This window comes from Psammomys obesus, unplaced genomic scaffold (genome assembly GCF_907164565.1).
Source record: "Psammomys obesus unplaced genomic scaffold, mPsaObe1.curated_primary_1811, whole genome shotgun sequence".
In the NCBI taxonomy this organism is placed as follows: Eukaryota; Metazoa; Chordata; class Mammalia; order Rodentia; family Muridae; genus Psammomys; species Psammomys obesus.
Window position 1 is genome coordinate 11,575,083 of NW_026588752.1, and position 23,397 is coordinate 11,598,479.

The following is a 23,397-nucleotide window of genomic DNA, read 5'->3' on the forward strand; positions in this document are numbered from 1 at the left end:
GAGCTGGTTCTCTTTAGGCATGTTACTTAACCTTTCTGAGCCTCAGTGTCCTCAACTGTAAAATGGGAGGAACACCACCCATCTGCATCAGAGGTTTGTGACGGGTGAATGAGTTCAGGCTTGAAAAGTGCTTGGCACCGCACCTGTCACATTAGTGGCTACTCAGCAACTGCGGGCTGTTATGATTAATGGGTAGAAAGCCCTCAGCATGGTAAAAATAAGTATCCAATAAACGGTGGCTGTTATTCTTACATGGTACATGCTCCTCGGAGAATTTTGTGCACATTTATCTCCTTGAAAGCAATAAAAATGAAGATGTTAGAGAAGAACCTTGTCCTTAAGTAAATGTCAGTCATAGCTGGGTGAAGCCATCAGTTCTCTTGTCCCTGCAGGGGACCCAGGACCTCCACCTGCCCTGCCGAGACCCAGGTTCTCCTCAGCTACTGGTGGTCCTGCCCTTCACGCAGCCATCTACCCTTTCAGCACCTGTTCATTAAGCACCTATAGTGAGCACAAAGGGGAGGCCGGAAACTCAAGCACAGACTGCAAAAACTCCAGCTACATTCCCTCTAGTTACAGGGTTGTGGGGCATACATATTAAGAAAGTGTGCACAGAAAAGATTTTCTTTTTTTTTTAACAACAGCTGGACCTGTATCCTAAGTGATGTGATGGTAGAGACCCTTGTGATGCATTTTTATCACCATATCCACTTCTCCCCCCTCCCAACTCCCTGGCAGTCATTAATATATTGCCTATTAAAATTGTGTTTTAGCTTTTAGAAGGCCGGGCAAATGGAACCATGCAAAGCGGTCTTTTGCAACAGACTTGCTTTTACTGCTCCATCTGAGTGATGTATGCCAGTACTTTTTTTTTTTTTTTTTTTTTTTTTAATCGTTGAGTGGTTTTTCACATGTTGGATGTAGCACAGATTGTTTAGCCATTCATTTATGGAAGGACTATATCTGTCCTTTGGGGGGTTATCAATAACAAAGCTGTGATGGACACTTCACAAATGATGTCATGGAAATCTAAGATGGGGATCCTGGTGTGTTCTAGCCTTAGGACGAACGCTAAGGAGAAGGAAGTCCTTGTCAAGGCCCCTTGAAGAAGCGCTATGTAAGGTAAGTGTTTGCAGACAGAGTTGTCTTCATGGTGATTGAAGAAAGAGGAGGTGATCTAGGTAGACAGGTATTTTGTTTTAAGGCTCTGTACCCTAAGGACACCCTGCTTACCAAGGGGACTGGGAGAAGGCAGTATGGTGGGCTGAATCCTAGATGCTATCACTCAAATTCAGGAAAGAGATTAGAACTTGGTGACTGTGGCTTTTCCCTTTCCAGGCACATCTTGACTGCTCATAAAGGCTGTCCGGTCTCCAGTGCTGGCCGCAGAGATGCCGTGACCGTGATTCTCAGCCGAACACCTCCAAATAAAGGCTGCAGATGCTGCTCACTGCCTATATGTGAACTTCAGCCAAGACTCCACAACACAGAGCCCAGCCCTCTGAGTTTCCTCAATGCCTTGATTCTACCTTGGTTATACCCTTCTGGGTTTTTTGAGGCTATTTAAGTTATGTTTCCCTCACTGAAATTCAGAGAAGCAACATAGAAGAAAATAATGGCCCCAATGGAGAAATTTCTGATTGACATATAAGTGGCGAAGTTCCCTTAGCAACATCATGTACCATCCAAGCAGCAGAGCCCCAGGTCATCTCTTACTCTGCCTAGTCACATACTATGGCAAGAAGATATGTTTAAGGTTCCCATAGCCTTGCACTACAATTCAAGGCTCTGGGAAAAGCAGCCGCCCTATGGTCTAGACATAGCAGGTTCCTTTCAGAGTCCACACATTCTGTGTGTGGCACTATCCCCCAAATGGAAAATTTATTGTGTTTTTCTTCATGACAAGGAGCCTCTAGGATCAGAACTGCTCCTTCAAATCCACCAATAGGCGAGCCCACCATTTCTCTTGGTAGGTCAAATGCTTCATAATTAGCCTAACACACTGATTATCTACTCGGTGGTTATGACTACAGTGGCATAATATTTCAGCTGCAGGGGAAGCATTCTGGACAGCTCCTACGTAGACCAGTCAGGCTGGGAATGGGGCTTCCTGTATTAAGAGGAGCGAGCCACTACATTCTGCTTGGCCATTCTCCTTGCTTCCATCATTAGATACAGCTCTAAAGACCTAAGAGAGATGTGTCCAGGACAAGTGTGTGGTTCTTCTCCTTCTCACTGAGGCTCAATGGCCCAGCAAAGTATGAAAGTGAGGCCTGTGCTCCTGAAGCGAAGCAGTCTTGAGTCTGTGGAGCTTGTAAAACAACCACACCACCGCAGGAGCAAATCGCAGCAAGTGCGATTCAAGGAAGATGGAAACACTAAGATTCCAACTGGCATAACCGAGGTTGACGCCCAACCCCCTGAAGACCCGGGTGTGATGGGGAAGACACAGGCATCTAGGCACCACCATCCTGCCACCTACTCGCTGTCTTTCCCCAGGTCCCATAAGGCAGGAGGCTTTCGCAGCATCTCTATCCAGACCTCCCCTAGTCTCAGGAAGCATTTCCCAGTTTTCAAAAGGAAGAAACTCACAACTAGCAAGTCCCTGGTAGAAATGCCAACAGCATCCCCAAGTGCCATCCAGGTCAACGGCAACCTCTCTGAACAGGATATTGTGTCCTCTGACCTTGCCTTCCTGAGGCTGGCTCAGCATCTTGATGATGGGCCTCGAAGGCTCAAAATGCCCCACCCATTTCTCCCTAGAATGTCCAAGGTGCAAAGCAATGGGCCTGTTAGCTTTTGCTTGGAATCTGCTGCTTGGGGGTCCTCAGAGAAAGCAACAGCTGCCATTCAGGTCCCAGATGATATTTGTCACAGTCCAACCTGGGAGGCTAGAGAGCCCACTTTCAGCCTGGAAAGCTCAGCTGAAGAAAGTAACTCCATACCCCCTTTGGTAGCCATGTGTCCAGGTGATGGGCAAAGAGTGATGACATCAGATCTGGAAAGATTGCCCTCCTGCTCAAATGCCAATAGCAGTGCCAACAACACCCCAGGCACAGGCAAACTCACACCTGAATTGCTTTTGCTCAAAGACAACCCTGATGACAAAGACCTTGGCCTTCTGTCATCTCAGTCAAAGAAGATGTGTGTTCCCTCACCACCACGGACTCACAGCTCCTCTGAGCCAGGCTCCCATAGTCAGCCAGCCCATGTAGGAAGAGTCTCCGATTGCCCAGCAACGAGTGACACTCACCAGAACCTGGAATCCCTCAGAAGTGGCAGTGCCTCCAAGTCTGTCTCTGTGTGCTGGGAGCATGAGGCAAAGATCTCCAGCCAGTCAGATAGCCCAGCGCTTCAGACTGGTCTTGGAAGCGAGCACTGCCCTTCCTCGATTCCAAGGCATGAGAACAAACCCCAAAGCAGGGAGATTGGCGGGAGTAATCACAGTCACCTGGCACAGGGGGAACTCTGTGACCTCCAAGGCCGGCTGCAATCAGTAGAGGAATCGCTGCACTCAAACCAAGAGAAAATTAAAGTTCTATTGAATGTGATTCAAGATCTGGAGAAAGCTCGCGCTTTCACCGAAGGGTAAGGTGAATTTCTTTACATTAACAACCACTGAGTGGAGTCATTGTCTAGGAAGGGACATAGTGAGGGCCCAGGTCACCATAAGCAACATCTTCAGAATGCTTATGCTCTCTTGCTTTCCCAGATGATAACTAATGCTGGCCCTCTGCTTTGTTTGAGTTTTGATAATCCTCTGGCTTGGCAGCTCTGGATGGACTCCCGTGGTTAATCACTATTATTTTGGGGTTTTAACAGGTTGGGGAAAGAACTAATGAGGTCCAGGATAAAAAAAAAAGACTTTTATAAAGATGAGGGTCAAGTTGATGAATGCTGGGGGACTAACAGCAGGCAGAGTCCTCCTGTCCTTTTAAGTGAGTTAACAGATTTGCATTGCTTTAGTTTTATGGGTACTTTGTCAAGAAAGACTTAAGGGAGCCACTAAGCTGGGCTTCCTTTCCGCTGACTACTTTGAGGACCTGGGCCCATCTGACACTAGCCAATCAGTTACATGAAGACAAAGCTGCAGTTCTGAGAGAAGAGAGTCAAAGCATGCTGTCCCCACTGATGGACTCAGTAGTGTTATGTGGAGCAGCAGGCAGTATTTCTTGACTATTCATCCCTCTAGAAAGGCTCTAAACGTCAAGAGAAAGCAATGGTTGAAGCTCATCAAACAAGGTTGGAAAGAGAGATAACTGGCAGGCACTGGCTACTAGGAATCAACCCATAATATCTTAGGAGACTGTGATGTCAGAAAACAACCAAGTGTAGGGATTGGGAGTCTCTATATTCAGCTGCTACTCACTTGTAAAATTTCTCATCTTTCAGGACCATGAGCAGGAAAAACACATGACATTCGAAATCGGTTCAAGATGTACCAAGTACCCCCAGAAAAGGGAGGTCCCTTTGTTACAAAAACAAACAAACAAACAAACAAACCCTCATCTGTCGTTTTTCTTGTATCTTCATACATCTTGGGGACAACATGAATGCCAGACAGTGGGAACCGAGAAGAGTTGGTCAAATGTGTGTCTCACATTGTCTATGCATTTATCCTGAACATGTTCTGTGTTAACAGGCGCAACTTTTACCGGACTGGCCAAGATCTCAACAACTGCAGCACCTGCCAGAACACGGCGTGCATCATATACAGGTATTGGCTCAAACTGTGACCCACTCTGCAGAGCAGGAAGTCTCAGGTCCACAGAACACACAAACAAACTATCCTAAGGATAGAGGGCTGAGAGAGGCAGAGACAAGCACCGGAGCCTTGAAACAGAAGGGTTTTTTTTTTTTTTCACAATATTTTGATCTGGTTCCAAGGCAGGGACTGTTTCTTATCCACAGGGTCTAGGAACAAATTCTTTGATGCAATAGGTAGCCATGAAAACGGGTACCCATGGGCCTTCGCATGCACATCCGTATCTCATCTCAGTTCCTTGTCAGGAGGTGTGCAGGGGAGTTCAGGAAATTTAGAGGTTTGCCCAGCTCATGCACAATGTCTTGAGAGAAGAAGGGGCCAGGACTGGGAGTCATATCCAGATCTTTCTAAATCTATTTCCCCTCTCTCACTGTGTCTTTTCTACACTAAGTCTACTACAGTCTTATGTGTCAATCATTATGAGTACTTTGTGTTCACTGATAAGTACACTATTTCTTCCTGGTGCAAGACAAAGCTACAGTAAAGACAGTTACTAGAAGACCTGTGTGTGAATTCTCAAATCTGATACTGGCCCACTTGTCCTGGCCTCAGTTTCCTTGTATGTAGAGTAAGGACAAAGACATCTTCTCAGATTTGACAGGAAAACAACTGAGACATGTCTGTGAATGCCTGTGGAGCCTGCAAACTCCCAAACACACCTGAAAGCTCACTGTCATTACTAACAGAAAGATCAGTGTCTCCTCAGCAAGAAGCCACTTGGAGGAACAATGGAAGTACAGCCAGAACACTCATTTTCGTTACTAACATCTAATTTTATGTATGACAAAAGTGTATGTTTTTGTTTTCTGCATGACACTTCTCTTTGGAAAAAGAGAGCAAGGGCCTGAGCAAACCACTGCCCCACCAGGCCGCCTGTCTTCTCTCAGAACTTCTCCTTCCCTCTGGGAGTAGCTTGGGGTCTCATCCTAAAGAGGTACTTCGTACCCCAACACCAGCCAGTGCTTCCATGTAGGAAGGGTTCTAAGCAGGCTCTCATTGACCTTTCGGCTCCCTACATGGAAGAACTCATGTCTACGCCAAATAACAGGAGACTCAAGACTGCTTACAAAGTACCCCCATAGCTAAACACACGTCTTCACATCAGGCAAAAGCTGCCCCCACACCACCAAAAGAAGAGAAGAGGACTCTTGAGAAAGGCCCGCAGCACTAGAAAATGAAGCAGGAGGCCTCACCAATTGCTGTTCTTTAATTTTATTCTCCCATCTTAAGCAAATTTCCTAATTACTAAGAGAACAAAAAACTGTGTGTCTAGACAGCAAAGTGGGAATAAAAAAAAAAAAAAACTATTCTTCAGAAGCAGGAAGAACTGATTTGGACTAACTTCTACTTGCATTCTAGACAGTCTTCCTTCAAGCACCCAGGTGATGTATTCTCTATTATTTTCAAAGACTTTTTTTTTTTTAAAGTTTGGCTTATATTAGTAAAAAGAGCACGTGATTATTTTGTAGTTTCATGCAAGCTTCATGACCTTCCCCTGAGCAAGCCATTTCTGGCTTCTGAGTTTCCTTATTGGAGGAATTAGAGGCTTTAATTAGATGGTCCCAGTGGTGCTTTACAGTTCTGACATCATGTTATTCTAAGCTGAATTAATAGTGACAATATTAGGTTAAACTGTGACCTTCTAGAGTCTGAGGATGTTTGCGTTTTTTTCTGACTTCAAATATCCCAAGTAAGTGTTCTAAAGGAAGTTTCATCCCAGCTGGCCTGTCACACACCTTCCTGCTCTCCTCCCACTCCACCCTTGGCATGCTTTGTTGTTTACATCTGTCCCTCACAACAAGTGAGGCCTCGTTGGCATTCAAAGCCAGACTGTCATACCAGACAGAATCTGTGTTCTTGCCTCTAAACCACTGTAAAGGAACGGACAATTAATTTGACGAAAGCAAAAAAAAAAAAAAAAAAAAAAAAAAAAAAAGATCAGAACAGCATCCTGTCATGGCAACAGTGAGATGAGAATTGTCATTTAAGGAAAAAAAAAAATTCAAATGACTTCAAACTTGTGTTGTGTCTGGGAAAGTCAGATCTTAGGAGCTAATGAGAAGTGATGTGAAATACTCATCTGCCGGCTGTGGTCTCTCTCCCTGCTGACGGATGGGTCCAGTGCCCGTCACTGTATGTAAAGCACATGTGCATGATGGATTGCCCTCTGGCTTTTCTTCCCTAGAGAGGCAGCTAAGTTAGCAACACAAGGCTTGCTAAGTGGTGTTGCCCACAGGCCTCACCTCGTCAGCCACGGGCCATGGCTATGCTTCCTGCCCCTGTCAAGACGCTGAGGTCACTAGTTCTAAGCCGCTCATTCTCTCTACACCCTCCCCAAAGCCTCCCTGGCTCCCTTCTAGATAAATCACCAAGGAGTACAGAAGCACTACTGATTCCTAAAACCCTAAATCCCTAAAACATGGCTCCTTGGGGTTTCCAGAGGTTCAGTACACCAAGGAGAATGACTTTAAGTTTTTCATTTGTTGTTGTTTGTTTTGGCAGGGGAAGGGAACATTGCTCTGCAGTACTGGAGATTACACACAAAGCTGTACAGTACCAGGCAAGCACAGGACCACTGGGCTATGTCCCCAGCACTGTTTGTTTGTTTGTTTGTTTGTTTTCTAAGTACACTCCCAGGGGAGGAGTGGTAGTTGTCTTTACCACCCCCCCCCCCACTTAAGCAGCTTCTATGCTGTTCAGTTTCTATTCACTCTCTTCAGCTTTAATCCCAGGTCAATTTACCCAAAGGGCTGCATGAACGCTGCTGGTGGCTCCCAAGATTAAATAACACGGAATTACTTAGTGAGAAACTTGTTCTCTTTTCAATTTTCTTTCTATCCGTCTGATTACCTAGAAGGGAAAATCTGTGCTCCTTGCCACAGCTTCTTTCAACCCTTCCCAGCGCTTGTTTATCACATTTCTTTGCAAAGAGGGAACAGATCTCAGGTTCATAGCCATGGGCAAGCAACAGTATCTAGCCAGATTGTCGTAACTTTAAGCATTTCTGCTGAAGCTTTTAGCTTGTAAAACTAATCCTCTTAAATATTCATGAGGAATGATACAGGTCCCCTTTTCTAAAATTATCATGCTCGGTCTGTATACTTGTTTAAAATTAAAAAGTAGGCTGATTTTGAGCAGAAAAGATTAAGTAAAAAATTGCGAAGTGGGTGGGAGAGACTCTCCTAATAGTCACAAGTTTATCAAAGTACGGTAGGTAGGACATGCATGTAATCCCAGCATTCGGTAGGTAGAGGTTGGGGGGGAGTTTGCTGCTACTTCAAGGCATGTGTGTGTGTGTGTGTGTGTGTGTGTCCACAGAAGGAGAAAATCTCTTATTGAAATTAAGAACACTCATCACCCCCTTTTTCTTCTCAAGAGCAGGAGGTCTCTGGGAGACACATCCCTCCTCCTTCCTTCATCCTGTTTCCTGTTCCTCTAGCTTACATTTCATCATCACACTCACTGGAAACCAGACAGTAGAGCCTCTTTGGAGGACTTTGGTTACATGGCTTACGCATTTATTTTTCTGGATATAGTTCCTAGAGGCAGGCTAGGGAATCTGCTTGATTTAAGTTTTAAAACGCCTCTAACATTTTGAGGGGAAATAATAGGACGCTTATTTTCTGAGGAGTGATGTGGGGGGGGGGAGTCCCATCTCCCATCAGAGCGTATTCCTTAGGAAATGGGAATAATGTGCAAGCTTGTGGGTCAGGTGGTTATGTAATGTTTGAAAGGTGCAAAAGAAAAGAGGGAAATAGACGAACAATTGCTTAGGGGCTGCCTGCCCAACATCCCATGTTTAGCCTCTTCCCATCTCTTTAGTGGCACTTACGGACTTTAATTCTGTGTCACACTTTTCCTTACCTTATTCTTATGTAGGTCTATGTATCTAACACACACACAATTTCAACTAACCACTGATATCTAATGCTTAACATCCATCCTTTCCCTTTCTGTCACCAAATACCTGAGGCAACCAACTTATTAAAAGGGGGGGGGGGAAGGCTATTTAGGTCATGACCTAAAGGTTTCAGTCTAAACTTGGGCAGCCCCATTGCTTTCAGCCTTGAATATGGCAGGACATCCCAGCAGAAGTTCAACATGAAGCGAGCCACCAACATCACCCACAAGGACGTAAAGAGAGATTGAGACCAGTTCATAATGGTCTTTAAGGATAACCTCCCCATGACCTAAAGATCTCCCCTAAGGACCCACCCACTAAAGATCCACAGTAGCCCCTAATACTATCACCTTGCAACCAAACTTTTAACACGCGGACATTCCTAGGACACACATCTGAATCACAACGATATCCCAAGTCCATGGCATACTCTTCATTCTCCCTTAGAAATTAGCTCCCTTCCCACATTGTCTTGCTCAGCGCTATTAGGTGTGTGGGGACTCTGTAAAGACACCACAGTCCCCTCATCACTTGCTCTTTTCTTTACAAATACATATAGTTAGCTTTTAATTCTCCCTGCTAAATCCAGCTCCCGCATGTCGGCCCCTCTGCTCTTGCTAAGTAAAGCTCTTCACCATTTGTCACCTAAACGTGAGTTCCTCTTTTTCCCAGCAGGTATTTTTTGTCCTGTCCTGACTATTCCTCCATGTACACTGCCAAATTGCACCTGAAAATAGAATCCGGCCGTGTTTGCTTCCCTGCTGTCCTGGCTCTTCTTCCCTTGAGCTGACTTTTCAAGGCCCTTTGAACATGAGGCTAAAGCCTTTCGCCTGCAGTGTCTCCACCTCCTCTCTAGCCTCAGAGGCTGCTGAGCTGTGCGCTCAAGTATGAGGCCCTTTGCTGGTCACCTCCCTTTTCTAGACTACCTCTTGCACCATGACTCTTTACTATGAAATCCAGTTCTTCCTAAGAAGACACACACACACACACACACACACACACACACACACACACACACACACACGCCACGATAGTATGTCCATTCCCTTCTGCTAGGCCATGAATCCTAATGAATCATAGGCCAAGTGAAGTACACAGTTGGCACTTAACCAATGCTTACAAAAAAAAAAAAGTGTGACAATATTGAGATGTGGTGAGAGTTGAAAGTAGTGGAGGGCTTGAGACAGCTATGTGGATCACCCAAGGATGAAATCACTGTTGCCATTTGTGTGCAACCCCACTTAGAATGGGGGTTTGGGAGCTTGTAATAATCAAATGTTCCTATTAGGAGAAAGGACTTCTACATAGCAGGTCCTTTGAGCTGAATCAAATAAAGACTGGATGTAGCCCATGGATTGTCAATTTAAAATACTTGGAACACTGTATACTCTCAATGAGATGGAACCTAATCAAATCTTCCTCAGATGACTCAGGCGGCTGCCGCACTTCCACAGGACATTGAGATCCTGTTCTTCACGGCAGTCTAGCATCACTGTTCAGGACTTTTCTGCCAGCTCTGGAGGGGAGGGAAGACTTGACTTCAGAGAGCCACAAAACTCCCCAGGGCCAAAGTACCCTTGCTCTGGCATTTCGTTAATCTTGACCACTGCATTAGAGCTGCAGGCTCTTCAGGGTGACTGGCAGACACCTCAGATATCCATATTGTAATTCCTGGACCCAGGGAAGATGCGACTTTATCTGGCAGGAGGAACGTTATAACTGTGCTAAAGTTAAAGTCTTAAGATGGGGAAATTACCTGGCTGGCTTGAGTGTCACACAGAGGTCATCCTGAGCATAAATAGAGAAGATGTGGTGATTGAGTCAGAGTTCCAATGCCTAGGAATGTGTGCAACCCCCCCCCCAAAAAAAAAAAAAAAAAAAAAACAGGAGCAGGTAGGCAAGGTGTCTCCTCACAGAGCTTCCAGAAGGAATGCAAAATCCATACCCTCAGCTAGACTGATGGAAGGCTTTGGCCCTCCAGAACAAGAAGAGTGAAAATCATGAGTTTTTATCTGAGCCATGAAATTCCTTGTCATTTTATCAGTGGCAGCAGGAACCAGGCCTTTCACATTAAATCTGTATAATATAGAAATTCTGCATATCATTGATGATCAGTTTATCAGACTTTATTTGCTCACTTTTACAGTTTTAACAGCGGAGGACAGGTTATCAACTGAGAAGAAAGTTAAGGGAAAGAAAGAAAAAAGAGCTATCAGCAGGTGAACCACAGCTCACCAATTCCTCCCCTCACTGCCCTTAATTCTCATCATATATAGGATACATTAGAAAGTGCTCTACAGATGAGGAAATTGGGGCTGTGGCAAAACATGGCATTTGTACAATACTCAGATTAAGCAATCAAGGCTGAAAAAAAAGAAAGGTGTTTGCTTACAATTCCCTGGATTCTAGTCATTGAAACAGCAGTCTCAGCACTGAGTTCTGACTTGTGACAAGCCAGATTCCAGAGCACACTGCTTTTGGAGGCCAAACTCCTTTGACAGCTGTTAGAGCTTAGTCAAAATTGCTTCAGTAACGAGTCTATTCAGGCAACAATATTGTGGAGCTTTGCCCTGAAGATACATTCCCTAAGCAGGGCTCACAGAACATGAACATGGTATGGTCTATCTGCTTCAGAAGCCCAGCTCTCTTTGTGATATGGGTTCATTCCCCACCTTACTGCCTTTGAGAGTGTTGTAACAAGATCTTTGGAAAGGTTTAAGGATCTCTGAATGAGGTGAGATTGGGGGACCTTAAAAAGAGGAAATGACAACTGATTTCCTAGATTTTGTGATAACCCATCCACAAATGGAATTGTTTCGCTCATAAAAATAGCCCCAGAAAAACTAGCCTTTCCTTGCACTATGTCTTTGGAAAGCTAAGTTACCTTTCTGCTTGGCTTTGATTTGGGGATTAGATGTTCACAGATAGACCTCCTCGAATTCAATAAGGTGCCCTGAGGATAGAGGTAGAGGGGAGGGAAGGAAGTAGAAGGTGCTGATCTTGAAGTGCTGTAAATTTCTATGCCTCTAGGGCTTTGGCTTGCAATACACATTGCTTAGGAGAATCATCTGAAGTCTTTCCTCTAAGATGAGGACCCATTGGCAATCCAGGCTGACATTTTTCCAGTAGGTTAAAGTTAAAAGCAAAGAAAGCCCAAGCCTGCTTTTCAGCAAGGAGCCCAAACGCTGGTACTGCCCTCTGCAAAACTCCTAGAGAATTCACAGCAGGTACCTATCCAGGTGGGTGTGCCAAGCACTGACCTTCGCAACTATGACTCCCCTTCAGGGGAGAAGCATGACACCCTGGTCACTGAACCAGGGAATACATAGTGCTAGATGCCACCCAGGAATCATCCCGAGACTTCCCTAAGCTCTCCAAACTTTGCAGACCACAAGGTGCTTTTTAATTCTGTTACTTTCATTACTGACCTCAGGACTGGTAAAGTCCTTCTGAAGCCCACTTAGTTGGCAGATATTTAAAAGGAGGTTCCCTGCAGGAGCTTTCCTTTGTACCCAGAGATCCCTTCCCAGGGGCTTTCTCCTCTTGGTTTTGATAGTGACAGTACATGACAAAGAAACTCCCTGGGACACAGGCCACACAGCCTCACTGCTGTGTACCCTGCAGGAAAAAGAAAGAAAGAAAGAAAGAAAGAAAGAAAGAAAGAAAGAAAGAAAGAAAGAAAGAAAGAAAGGAAGGAAGGAAGGAAGGAAGGAAGGAAGGAAGGAAGGAAGGAAGGAAGGAAGGAAGGAAAGAAAGAAAGAAAGAAAGAAAGAAAGAAAGAAAGAAAGAAAGAAAGAAAGAAAGAAGGGCTTCATTTCACAGAGCAGAGAGAGCTTCAGAGAGCCAGTGAGCTGCCTAAGGTGATATGGTTGGTGGTGGTGTGGGTCCTTTCTTTCTCCGCTCCCCACGGTCAAGCTGTTAGCCACCGGGTCTCCATCTTGCCTGCTGCTTAAGATATTACCTAATCAGAGAAAAAGGTATTTCTCTAGAAACTGCAGTATGCCTCAGCCCTATGGGCTTAGCAACCAACTCTGCCCTTAAATTATTTAGCATTCTCTTTTCCTTTTGTCTGTTGCTCCTGCTCTCCCCGGATGGAGGCAGGTAAGCAGAGAACCACAGCCTCTTTCCTTCTCTGGACAGTAATGAAATCTGCAGGTGGGGGGGGGGGGAACCACACAGCAGATGTGGCCTTTCTACCAACCACAGGTGCATCTCTGGCCCTCGTTAAATCCCAGTGTGGTCTGAGCCACACTCTCTTGACATGAGTGTGACTATGAATGCCATCTAGCATCCCCAGCTACTGGCCACAAGCATAACTTAAATACTCTCTGTGGGAAATAGTCATAAAGTTTGGGGTGCAGGTGGTGATTTCTCAGAGGCCGACAAGTTGATATCCAAGTCATTTATTTGTCCTTACTTCCTGCCTTTCTCTGTAGTTCCATTCTTGTCGTCTTCCCTCTAAGAGTGTAAGGGGAAAGGAGCAAGATTTACTGCAAGAGCAATTTATCTGCAATAAAAAGTGAAAGCTACTTTAATGCATTAATAGCTAAAGAGGCTAAAACATGCCATAAATATGAAGTCAAGCACACCGAGTACCACACAGGAATAACAAGAGGGTGTTGTGGAACACAGGCCACAAATGGCAACACTCTGACCCAGCCTTTACTTCCTCGTCAAGTTCATAGAAAAATCATTACTATCCATTAAACAAATCGCCATGCCAGGCATTTTGCTAAATAAATACTGCGTGGATGACTCATCTCGTTTCAGACTCCAGATGGCAGGAGTATTACTCCCATTGTGCAGATGAGGAAACTGAGCCTTGGAGAGACTGAGTGCCCATGATCCTAATTAGCCAGGGCTCAAACGTCGATCCCTACTTACAGAAAGCTTTCCTGTCTTCTATTTCCTTTTGACCTTGCTTTTATCAGCTCATATATGTTACGTTTCTGAGAAATGGCCAACCCTTTCAGAGAGCTCAGAAAGCTTCTTGTCATAGATTGTTCTGCAGCTTGGTTCTGTTTTGCTGTGTGCCCAGAGACCAGTCTGCCATCCTCCATGGAGCCCTCAGCAGACAGATGCCCTAAAAGGGGTGCATTTGAGAGCTGTGATGCCCAAATTTATAACCTGCAAATAACAAACAATGCAGTCACAGAGGGAAAGTTGGACAACACTACCCCTTGAAGTGGTGGTGGCGTTTGGAGAAATATACGCTAAGACTATTTTCCCAAACTGTGGTTACTGCCCAAAGTGATGTAATTTGCCCTTCCTAGGGCAAAGTGTCTACCCTTGACTCATCAGTTCCCACAGCTGATTCTCTGTACAGGAAGGCTGCAGGAGGCCAATCATATGGGGTAGGCCCTGGTAGGAAAGGCGCAGAGATGAGTCTGGAGGTGTTCTGTCTTCAGGAAGATGCTGTGGAATCCAGCTTGCTCCCCATGTTGGCGAGAACAGGGACTCCTCTCTACAAAGCAGTGAGAAGCAGTTTCGACGGCAGAAGTGCCAAGGGCCACTGGATAGCGACATCAGCAACTAAGACGTAAGGCCCAGAGCAACAATAGCCGAGACCAGGTACAATATTGACGAAGTTGTCCTCCAATAGGGAACATCTCTTTTCCCATACACTGCATCTCTTGTCAAGGCTTCTCTGAAGCCTTGTGGATAGTGCCAGATGGGAAGTGAGCTAGGGTATAAGAACCACCCCCAGGGCCCAGCCCAGCTGGAGTCTGGATCCACAGAGGATTGTGGCCTCACGCAGGAGACCTAGGTCCTTGTTTCCACCTCTACCCCACATATTGTTCCCCACGTCTACATACCTTCTGCCATCCATCGTTTACATGGTTACATGGCACTAGGTTTCTTGAGTGTAGACTGTATACCGATGTATAACCTTTAGGATTAGATTTGTTGTTTAAATCCTTGAAAGAACATTCATTCCCTCCTGCCTCAGTTTCTTCAATTGATAAATGAAGATAATATATATATATCTTTTTTTTTATCTCATGGGGCTATGAGAATTATGAGAGGCAATGTTACCTTGTACTGTGGTGTCTAGAATGCACAGTTCACTTCATACATGATAGTCACTATTATTACACATTTATAGTACTACATATTTTGATCTAACAGGGTCAAGGTACTTATTGCTTTGTCTCCTCAGAACATGACCCTCATGTGGAAATATTTCCTCGTTAGGGATAAAAAGCAAAGAAGTAAGGGCCAGGGAGGGAGGTGTTATGGGCTAGATATTTGTGCCTTCCCAAATCCACATGGTAGACCTTAGCATCCCGTTTCATGGCCATTTGAAAGTGGGAGTTGATTGGATCAGAAAAATACCACCTTCACGAATGAGATGGGTGTCCTTGTAGACAAGACTCTGGAGAATTTGCTGACCCTTCCACTGCTTAGAGTTACAGGGAGAGGATGGCCAGCTATGAACCAGGAAGCAGGCCCTCACCGCAAATCTGCTGGTGCTTTGCTCTTGGATTTTCTAGCCCTTCAGAACAATGAGAAATGCTTCTCTGTTGTTTAGGCCAACTAGTATACTAAAATACTAATATATTTCCTGAATTACAGACTTGACACAAAGTTTAGATTTAGGTCTGATCATAGCTCCCAGTATGATTTGCCTTTGTTGACTTGCTTATCAGCTAACTGGGCTTCCCAGGATATCCTAATGTTTTACCTGAAGTTTTGCAAAACTAAAGATGTTATACAAAAGCAGGACCCTCCACCCTGATATCCCACCTTTCTTTATTTGGTTCTATAAATTTGTTTTCTTTTTGAATGTTTAATTTTAGGGTGAACATTGTATTTTATTTTGGCTTACCAATTTCTGCAACTAGCCAAGATCATCCTGAGCCTAGAGAGGTGGTTAAAATATAAACACAAAATATAACGTGTTTATATTTTGTCAAATATTAGTTTTTAATTGTGTGTGTTTCTGTGTGTGGGTATGTGCATGTGAGTGCCGATACCAAAGGCTACTAGAAGAGGGCATTGGATCCTCTGGAGTTGGAGTTATATAGGTGTTGTGAGTTGTTCCACCAGAGATTTGAACTCAGGTCCTCTATAAGAGCAGCATGTGTTATTAACTATTTATTCAGCCATCTCTTTTCCTTACTGTAACTTCAACCAGGTAAGCCATGGCACAGGGCTCCTCTGCTTTCTAGAACATTTTTTCTACTTTGTTTCCACCATGATGATGGAAGCTAGATTAGTCATCTGTCCCACAACTTGTTTTTTTTATTTAAATGCACTGAGGCAGTATGGTTGGAAGCATCCTTGGATGTCAAGGGCACTAAGGCTCCCCAGGAACTGGGCATTCCTGACCTCACACATCCCTTAGAGGATGACCTTCACACCTCTTGACAGATCTAGGCAATCATAATGCTTCCAGTTCTGGATGCAACATTGTATAACAACTTCTTACCTAATATTTGTTCCTCACTGGATTCTGCCCAAACTGGATTGTCAATGTGCAGCTTTCTTATTAGGATTCTGCATGGAACATAGGGAGCATAGGTGGACGACTGGCGTGAATGATGGTATGTCAGTGATGGACAGCAGAGCAAGAGGAAGGACAGAAGAAAGGTGGTATCAAGGGTATTTGTGCTCTACTCAGACCAGGGACCCAAGCCTCAAACACGGTCTTCATGCCCAGAATTTACAAACAAATATGTTGCCAATTTATTCCTCTTTCCAAGAGGTTGATTAACATGGTCTAGGGGCTGTCATCCCCTCTTGTCTACTCAGCCTTGAGATGAAAGGCTGATGAGGGAGGCAGGCCATGGCCCCTCCCCATTTATAAGGCAGCTGCCACCAAAGCAAAAGATCCTCCCTCTCCTTCCTAAACTAAACAGTAGTTTGTCAAAGGGTGAATAAGAAGAAAAGTGACAATTTTCCTTTATGTTAATAAATTGCTTTGGCCTAAAAAAACATTAATCAATTTCTTTCCAAAGCATACATACTTCTCAATACTCTGCTATTTGCTTGGCCTTGAAAAGAAAGTCACTTTCAATTCCCTTAAACTGTCAAGACCACTGGGGGCAGACATAGGAGGGAGGGGCAGCTCCCTAAATCCTAGTGAATATAATGGAACCCTACTGTGTTTCCATAGAAACATAACGATGCATTCTTCCCTGAATGTACATGAGGAGAGGAGTGAAGAGCAAGGCTGTGGGCAAGGTATACAATGTCTGGAGTGCTGGAGGTACAGGGGATGAGGTGAGGCATTTGTCCCTAAGAAACAGAAGACAAAGCACTCAGTGAAGAGCAGAGTAGGCAGAGGCTGTGCCCCACCCCCGCATAGAGTGATCACATCTGTTACAGTTTCCCATCAGCATGACTGACTACCCAGTGAGGTTGTTATTATAACTCCCCCATACAGCTTAGTCCTTGGAAAAGAAGAAAGTTGTCCAAAGTCACCCATCCCGGAAGTGATGCAGCCTCAGCTCAAACCCAGGAGCACTCAACTCAAAAGCCTTTTGCTCTAGCCTCTGTGATGGGCAGCAAGTCAAGTCTAACAAGGGAGACAGGGTTTACATTCTGTCTTCTGGCTCATTCCTTTTTGGGCCTGCCAGCTCTGGGCCCATGATAGACTCACTCAGAAACATCTTCTATTAGGTTTAGAGCTATTGACAAATCTTGGGAAATGCAGGCAGTTCATTAGTGTTAGTTTGCTTTGGATTAGGTGGTCAGAAACTCCACAGAGTAGTTTAAAAGTAACCAAGGGTACAGGTATGCTCAGATAACTTGGTAAGAACACTTGGACAAAGACCTGAAAAGATAGGCTATCTGAGAGGAGGGAGGCATGTTTGGATCACCCTTCTCATTAAGCTCTGGCAAGCAAGCTCCACAGGGACGGTGTCCCAGTCTGTGTAGCCATGGAATTTTAGCACCAGAGTGGCTGGGTTGGTGGGTGGATGGGTAGGTGGATGGATGGATGGATGGATGGATGGATGGATGGATGAATGGGTGGATGGATGGATGGACAACATGGAGTCTTAGCATGAGCAGGTCTTACTCATTTGCTTTGACTCCACCTCGTACTCTATGGTGAAGATTGTTCTCTGCCTCAGTAGGTAGGGCAAGGCTATTTCAGGAGCTAAAAGAAAACTGTGAATATAGCTGTTCCTTATCAACCAAGTATGCATGCCTCCAGTGACAGAGGCTGAGAATCAAAGCTCACACCTTACTGCTTTAAATTCCTTCCTTGGTGCAATGCAGAGGTTTCCTGAGATGACTGTTTCCGGCCTCTGAATCTGTCTCCCAGGTTTCCTCCAGGGAGAAGGAGGTACAAGTGATGCTGACAGAAAGCTGCTTCATCACTCGAGACAATCTGGGGTGCATTACTGGGCAAAAGTAGAAGGGTGGGACTCAAGGTGTGGGCTTGGATACCTCTGCTGGATGAGCTAGCGAACCATGGGCTTTGGCTAGGAGGTCTCCAATTGTTGACACTGTGGGATATCACTTACTAGAGACACAAAGCCGCTGGCCAAACAATGGCAGTGCTAGCTGACCGGACTTGTAATCTCCCTGCCACTCCTTTCTCAGTGTCTTGAGCAGGAAGTGGCATATGGACAATAACTTCATCAATCTTGGTTGACTGTCTGGATGAACATGTGGTGCCTAATCTGTGCTGCATATCGAACACGCACCTGTTTTCTACACTTGCCTGTGATCCCGGGAATAGGAACCACATTCCTCCAGCACAGTGCCTCTCTCCTGCTTGAGATTAGGGAAGCGACTTGCAGTTGATGTACTCTGGAGCTTTGCTTTGAAAAACACAATCTGTGTTTCATCCATTATGTAGGTCACCCTGCCAGGATTATGTCCCAGTAGAGAGTACCAGAGAGTAGAAGAAAGCGAAAAGATGTCCAAAAGCGAGAGGCAAATCTGCCTGAAGGTTATTGATACCTCCTCCTGCTGGCTACATGACAGGCCACTCTGCCCTTCCGTCTCTTCCATTTCAGAATGCTCAGGACAATGCTGCGTCTGGGGCATCCTTTCTCCTATGTAGCAATTATGATCCACTTCTATGGCAATGCTAACGCTGATCTTAAGCTCTGGGAAGTGACTCGGGTCTCACAGACAAGGGCAGGTGGTCTTTTGATGATGGCTGATTTTCAGCACTTGCTGGGCATAAAGGCCTCTGCCAGTCACATGACATCCTAGAGTGATGTGGGGTCTTTTGTCTTCCTTACACAGTGTTTCATCTCTCCCCCACCCCACCCCCGGCTGATCAAGGGGCATACTTGGCTTTTATGAGTGTATTTCTGCCATTTTCTCTACTCCTGGACTTTCTGAGAATGCCCATAAGAAGCACTTAGCACTGAAATGCACCCAAAAGTGGAAGGGAAGGGAATGGTCAAGAACACAGGCTGGGCAGAGCTGCCTATCAGGATCCGTTCTTCCTAACCCAGTTCTCTGGGCACAGGGGAAACTGAGTGAGAGGAAGACAAATGGTCCCTGACACATGTTTACAGCCTCTCCAGGCATGAAGAGGCTGAGGAACATCAGGCTCCTCCCCTAGCCCCAGGTTCTTTGCTGACTCCACATTCCTCGGGCTTCTGGGTATCTTGGTCTCATACCGCCTCTTGTCTACCTCACAAACCTTTGCAGTGGTCACCATGTTACAAATGAAATACTCTGTATATTAATGACTCCAAACACACATACAAAATAGGAAAAAAGAGAAACTATCTACCCAAAGAAGAGTTTTTCAGTCTCCCTGTATAGAGGAATGCTAGAAGGTAGCCTTATATGTAAACCTCTCTAAAACACATTAGTAAGTGACAATTCAAAGAGCGTAATGTATCAATGGTAATAATGTTAATGATGGAACTAAAGCAGGAATAGGGATTATTGTAAGCCAGGCATTTCTCTGGCCATGTCATTTACAACTTTACATATACTGATTTCAAAGAAAGCATTAGCATTAGGGGCCATTATTACTGCTGCTTCCCAGATGAGGGTGCTAAGCTCAGTTTGATTATATGGGCCTTGATATCACTTACCTGTCAATGAATTGGTTTTTATGAATACTGTTTAAAAACATTAACAGAGAAGACCACTAAACAAAGGTGAGAAGGAAGCTAGGCCTAATAAGTACTGATTGCTGACATACTCTGTGTCTGATTTGTACTTGACAAAATGGGCTATCATTAAAAGTATCAATTGAATTTAATGGGTAGGAAAGGGAGAGTCTGTGAGATGACTCAACTTTCAAAGCCATACAGGTATTTGGTCCCTAATAGCTTAGTACCTGATCCCAAGGACCTGTTCTTGTGTGCTCTGGGTAACAGGATGATAAAGCAGTGTGTGTCATTTTGAAGCTACTCTCTTCCTTCCTTTCTGTCTTCCAGCGTAGAGTATGATTTTCGGCAGCAGGAAGGCAGGTTCCATGAGGTTCTCCAGAGCCTGGAGGAGGCAGAACCTGTGGAAGAAGCATCTTCCCCACCCAAGTCCCCAGCAGAAGCCCCAGCCCCCGAGAAACAGGACTTACGGCGAAAAAGCAAGAAGGTGAAGAAGAAATGCTTCTGGTGGATATGAGAGGATTGGGGCTCCCACATTCCTTCCTGAGATGGGGGTCCCCTGTCCTCAAGGCCTCCCTTCTCCTCTGCAAAAGCGTAGGCTGGGATCCCCTTGAGCCATGATACAGGAGTGCCTCAGAGCTGGTACACTGTTGGACACCTGCTCACCAACCTTACCTGACTGTATGTTGTTGCTTGCTGAGGATTTTTGTGGCCACTTGCTGAGCTGCCTGTCACACACAGCCAGGCCTCTTCCTCATCTGCTAAGTCCAGATCCCTACCGTAAGCAAACCTCCACAGCACCCCCAACCACCTCTCCAACACCAAGCATTTCCTTCCCGCCCTGAGATCATCAAACCCCAGAGACACAGAAATGAGTGTGTGCTGTGCACTGCAGAAAGAGAAAGGTTATAAGCAGGTATCCTAGCAAACATCACACAATGAACTGGCAGGGTTCTACCATCTATTGTACAAAAGCACAATGGAAGTGAGCAGCACCGAACAATGGCAGATCACCCTCATGTATTAGGTCGTCCTCGTTTTTAGCTAGCCCTTAGATCTCAAATCGAGGGGCTGTCTTCTTGTAAAGTATGGGCTGTGCAGGATGTGGCAGAATAAGGTTGCCCGTGGGCACAAGACACCTGTTGTGTGATCTTTGTGACTGGAATTCAAGTGACTTCCATAGCTGCAGTCTTTCAGGGGCCACTTAATTATCATGTGTCTCTGTATGGCAAGTGGGATATATATGAGAGGGGCTTCAACTTTAGGATCCCATCGTTCATTCACCTGGAACATTAAGGGTCATAAGACTCAGCAACTTGTACGTCAGTGTATCTTATCAAGCGACATTAATAAGGCTGAGCTACAATACAGCACTTTTTTCTCATCCACACATCCTTGTGACAACCATGTAGATAGGCCCAAACATGCTACTCTACAGTTTCCCTTCCTGGTGACCAGGCTCGGTCACCTGATCTAGGAAGAAGCAGGACTCAGAACAAAGATGAAAGCTCCTTCTTCCACAAGCTTTGAGTTCCTTAAGATCTGGCTCATCGTGTTCATAAGACCTCCACTCATGGATGTCTGGTCGAGCTTGCAGGCCAAGCAAACTCCTAAAGCAGTGTAATTAAGTGATTGCCCCACACCCACTCAGCCTGGGTGAGGCAAGGCTGCCAGTCCCGTGCATTAAATTCAGTGTTCTGCCGGCCTGTGATTGGACCGACACTGCCCAAAACAATGTGAGCCACACCTAAATGGAAGGAAGCATTTTGTATCCGCCCCCTTGCCGAAGACCTGGTGTCTGTGTGAGTGTCTGCTGTGCACATGTGATGTGCGTATCCCCCTACAAATTGAGACTGATTGAGCAAACCACCCCAACAATTGCACTTCCCCTGTCACAGTGCCGCCATGCAAAAGCTATTTCAGGGAGAGCGAGGGAAATTTGGCAAGGAATGTGGGCTTGCACTATTTAAGTCTTGGGATGTCATTCGAGATGTTCTTTCTCTGCTTCTAGTGTAATGTTTAAACCCACAAAGTGAGACCAGAATATATAATGTCAAGTTAGAATTAAGATAAATAGACTTGTCATGCTTAAGAAACCATATTTCAATTAGATATGTTACCACTGGCCAAAAGCCACAGATCTTTCTGTATCCACACACTCAACTCTCAGTTGGCCCCAGCAATGGAAAAAAACAGTGCAGAGGATAATCCAATAAAGCAAAATCATTTGGGATCTCTTACATAATTTTATTCTTGTAGCGATGCTTCCATCTTAATTTGTTTTGCTTACACTAATTTCAAATGAGTTTATATTCCAGTACATCAGGATGGAGTGAAAATATTCTTGCACTTAGATTCCAGAGACCTAGGCAATAGGATAGCCTATTCCAGTAACCTGGAGAAAGTGGTGTGATTGTGTCCTTCCTTGACCGGGCTGAGGAATGACTACTCCCCTTGACTTCTAAGCTACGTGTACCTTCTCTCAGTGTGTGTGTGTGTGTGTGGGGGGGGGGTACAAGCTGTGAGAGCTAACTGCAGCCTTTGCCCTGGCTAGCCCAGAAAGAATGGGAGATGTCTGGGGTAGCTCCTATACACGGTAACTTAGGGACCTTGCATAAACTCTGAGCTGAGTGAGATGAAGCTGAGATTGGAAAACGTTGGCATTCCTAGAAAGAAAACCAACCAAGGTTATATGGTTCTATACCAAAGCACACCACCACCACTACATTGAATTGCTTAGGCCACACCAATCTACACCTGGAGAGGAGGTTCCTTCTTGGCAATTGAATCCTGAAAATCAGTATGTGGGAAAAGGATTGATAAACACCAGCCTGCTGAACAAAAAGGATCATCTCTACATTAAATAAAAAATCATACTCATATATACCAAAACTCTCTTGTCTGCTACTCGTGTTGAATAGCAGTGCTTCTTTGTAAAATAGTATGTAAAATGATATTCTACAGAAATGTTATACTTGAGGTTATATGGTTTTATGGAAAGAGATTAATTTAGAAAAAAATTACTTTTATGAAATGGAAAGGACTGCTTAAACTGCAGGGGTTTAATGTAGCTTTTCCCTCTATAGTTAAAACACTCAGTATCCCTGGAACTTAATACCAGCTCATCTGTAGAGCGCCTTCTTGAAGACAATGTATCACTGTAAGGTTTTGTAAATTTCTAAACTGTTTTAAATGGGATATTATCTTTTGCAATAAACTTAAGTATTTTTTCTAGGTCTTAAGACTCCGTTATTAGCTTGGGTTGAGTTGAGTTGTGGAAACAAAACAACAACAGCAAACTCTTGGCCGCCCCAAAGACAAAGCTAGTTATGATGCTTAACTTATTTGTTTATAAACAAAAACAGATCCATAAATGCCTGGGACAGCAATCATGGAAGCTTTGTGTTCTGACCATAGGGGAGGAACCATTCCCAGCTGCTTTCATGTCTCATTCAAGGTTTACCTGTATGCACAGACACCCGACTCCAGCTTGGTTAATATTTTCCTTTAATTACGTTCTAATGAGCAGTTTAACTTAAAAGATACCTTTGTACCATCAATACTGGGAAAATTAGTATTGAGAAAATTGTTTGGTTAAATTCGAATGAGTTCCCACTTTTGAAAATTGAGGGATCTAAGCATGAGACCAGTTTATTTGTGGAAAAGGTATTTGCAAATATCTAAAATGTTCTAAT

At 44.7% G+C, this 23,397-nt stretch overlaps 2 protein-coding genes across 2 annotated transcripts in view; one reads left to right on the forward strand and one right to left on the reverse strand.

Moving 5' to 3' along the window:
* Window positions 1-23,397, reverse strand: part of Dock2 (dedicator of cytokinesis 2) — a 403,875-nt gene that overhangs the window by 168,353 nt on the left and 212,125 nt on the right. The gene's annotated exons all lie outside the window — the stretch shown is intronic.
* Window positions 1,866-22,206, forward strand: Insyn2b (inhibitory synaptic factor family member 2B). Its single transcript, XM_055604612.1, has 3 exons — window positions 1,866-3,588; window positions 4,643-4,717; window positions 20,033-22,206. The coding sequence occupies exons 1-3, from the start codon at window positions 2,246-2,248 to the stop codon at window positions 20,217-20,219; spliced, it is 1,605 nt and encodes a 534-aa protein (XP_055460587.1). The 5' UTR covers window positions 1,866-2,245; the 3' UTR covers window positions 20,220-22,206.

Excerpts from the sequence above, each read along its gene's own strand:
- Insyn2b (XM_055604612.1), top strand. The coding sequence starts at position 2,246 with ATGGCCCAGCAAAGTATGAAAGTGAGGCCTGTGCTCCTGAAGCGAAGC. Across the intron at positions 3,589-4,642 it reads GCTCGCGCTTTCACCGAAGG|GCGCAACTTTTACCGGACTG; the intron begins GTAAGGTGAATT and ends CTGTGTTAACAG. Across the intron at positions 4,718-20,032 it reads ACGGCGTGCATCATATACAG|CGTAGAGTATGATTTTCGGC; the intron begins GTATTGGCTCAA and ends TCTGTCTTCCAG.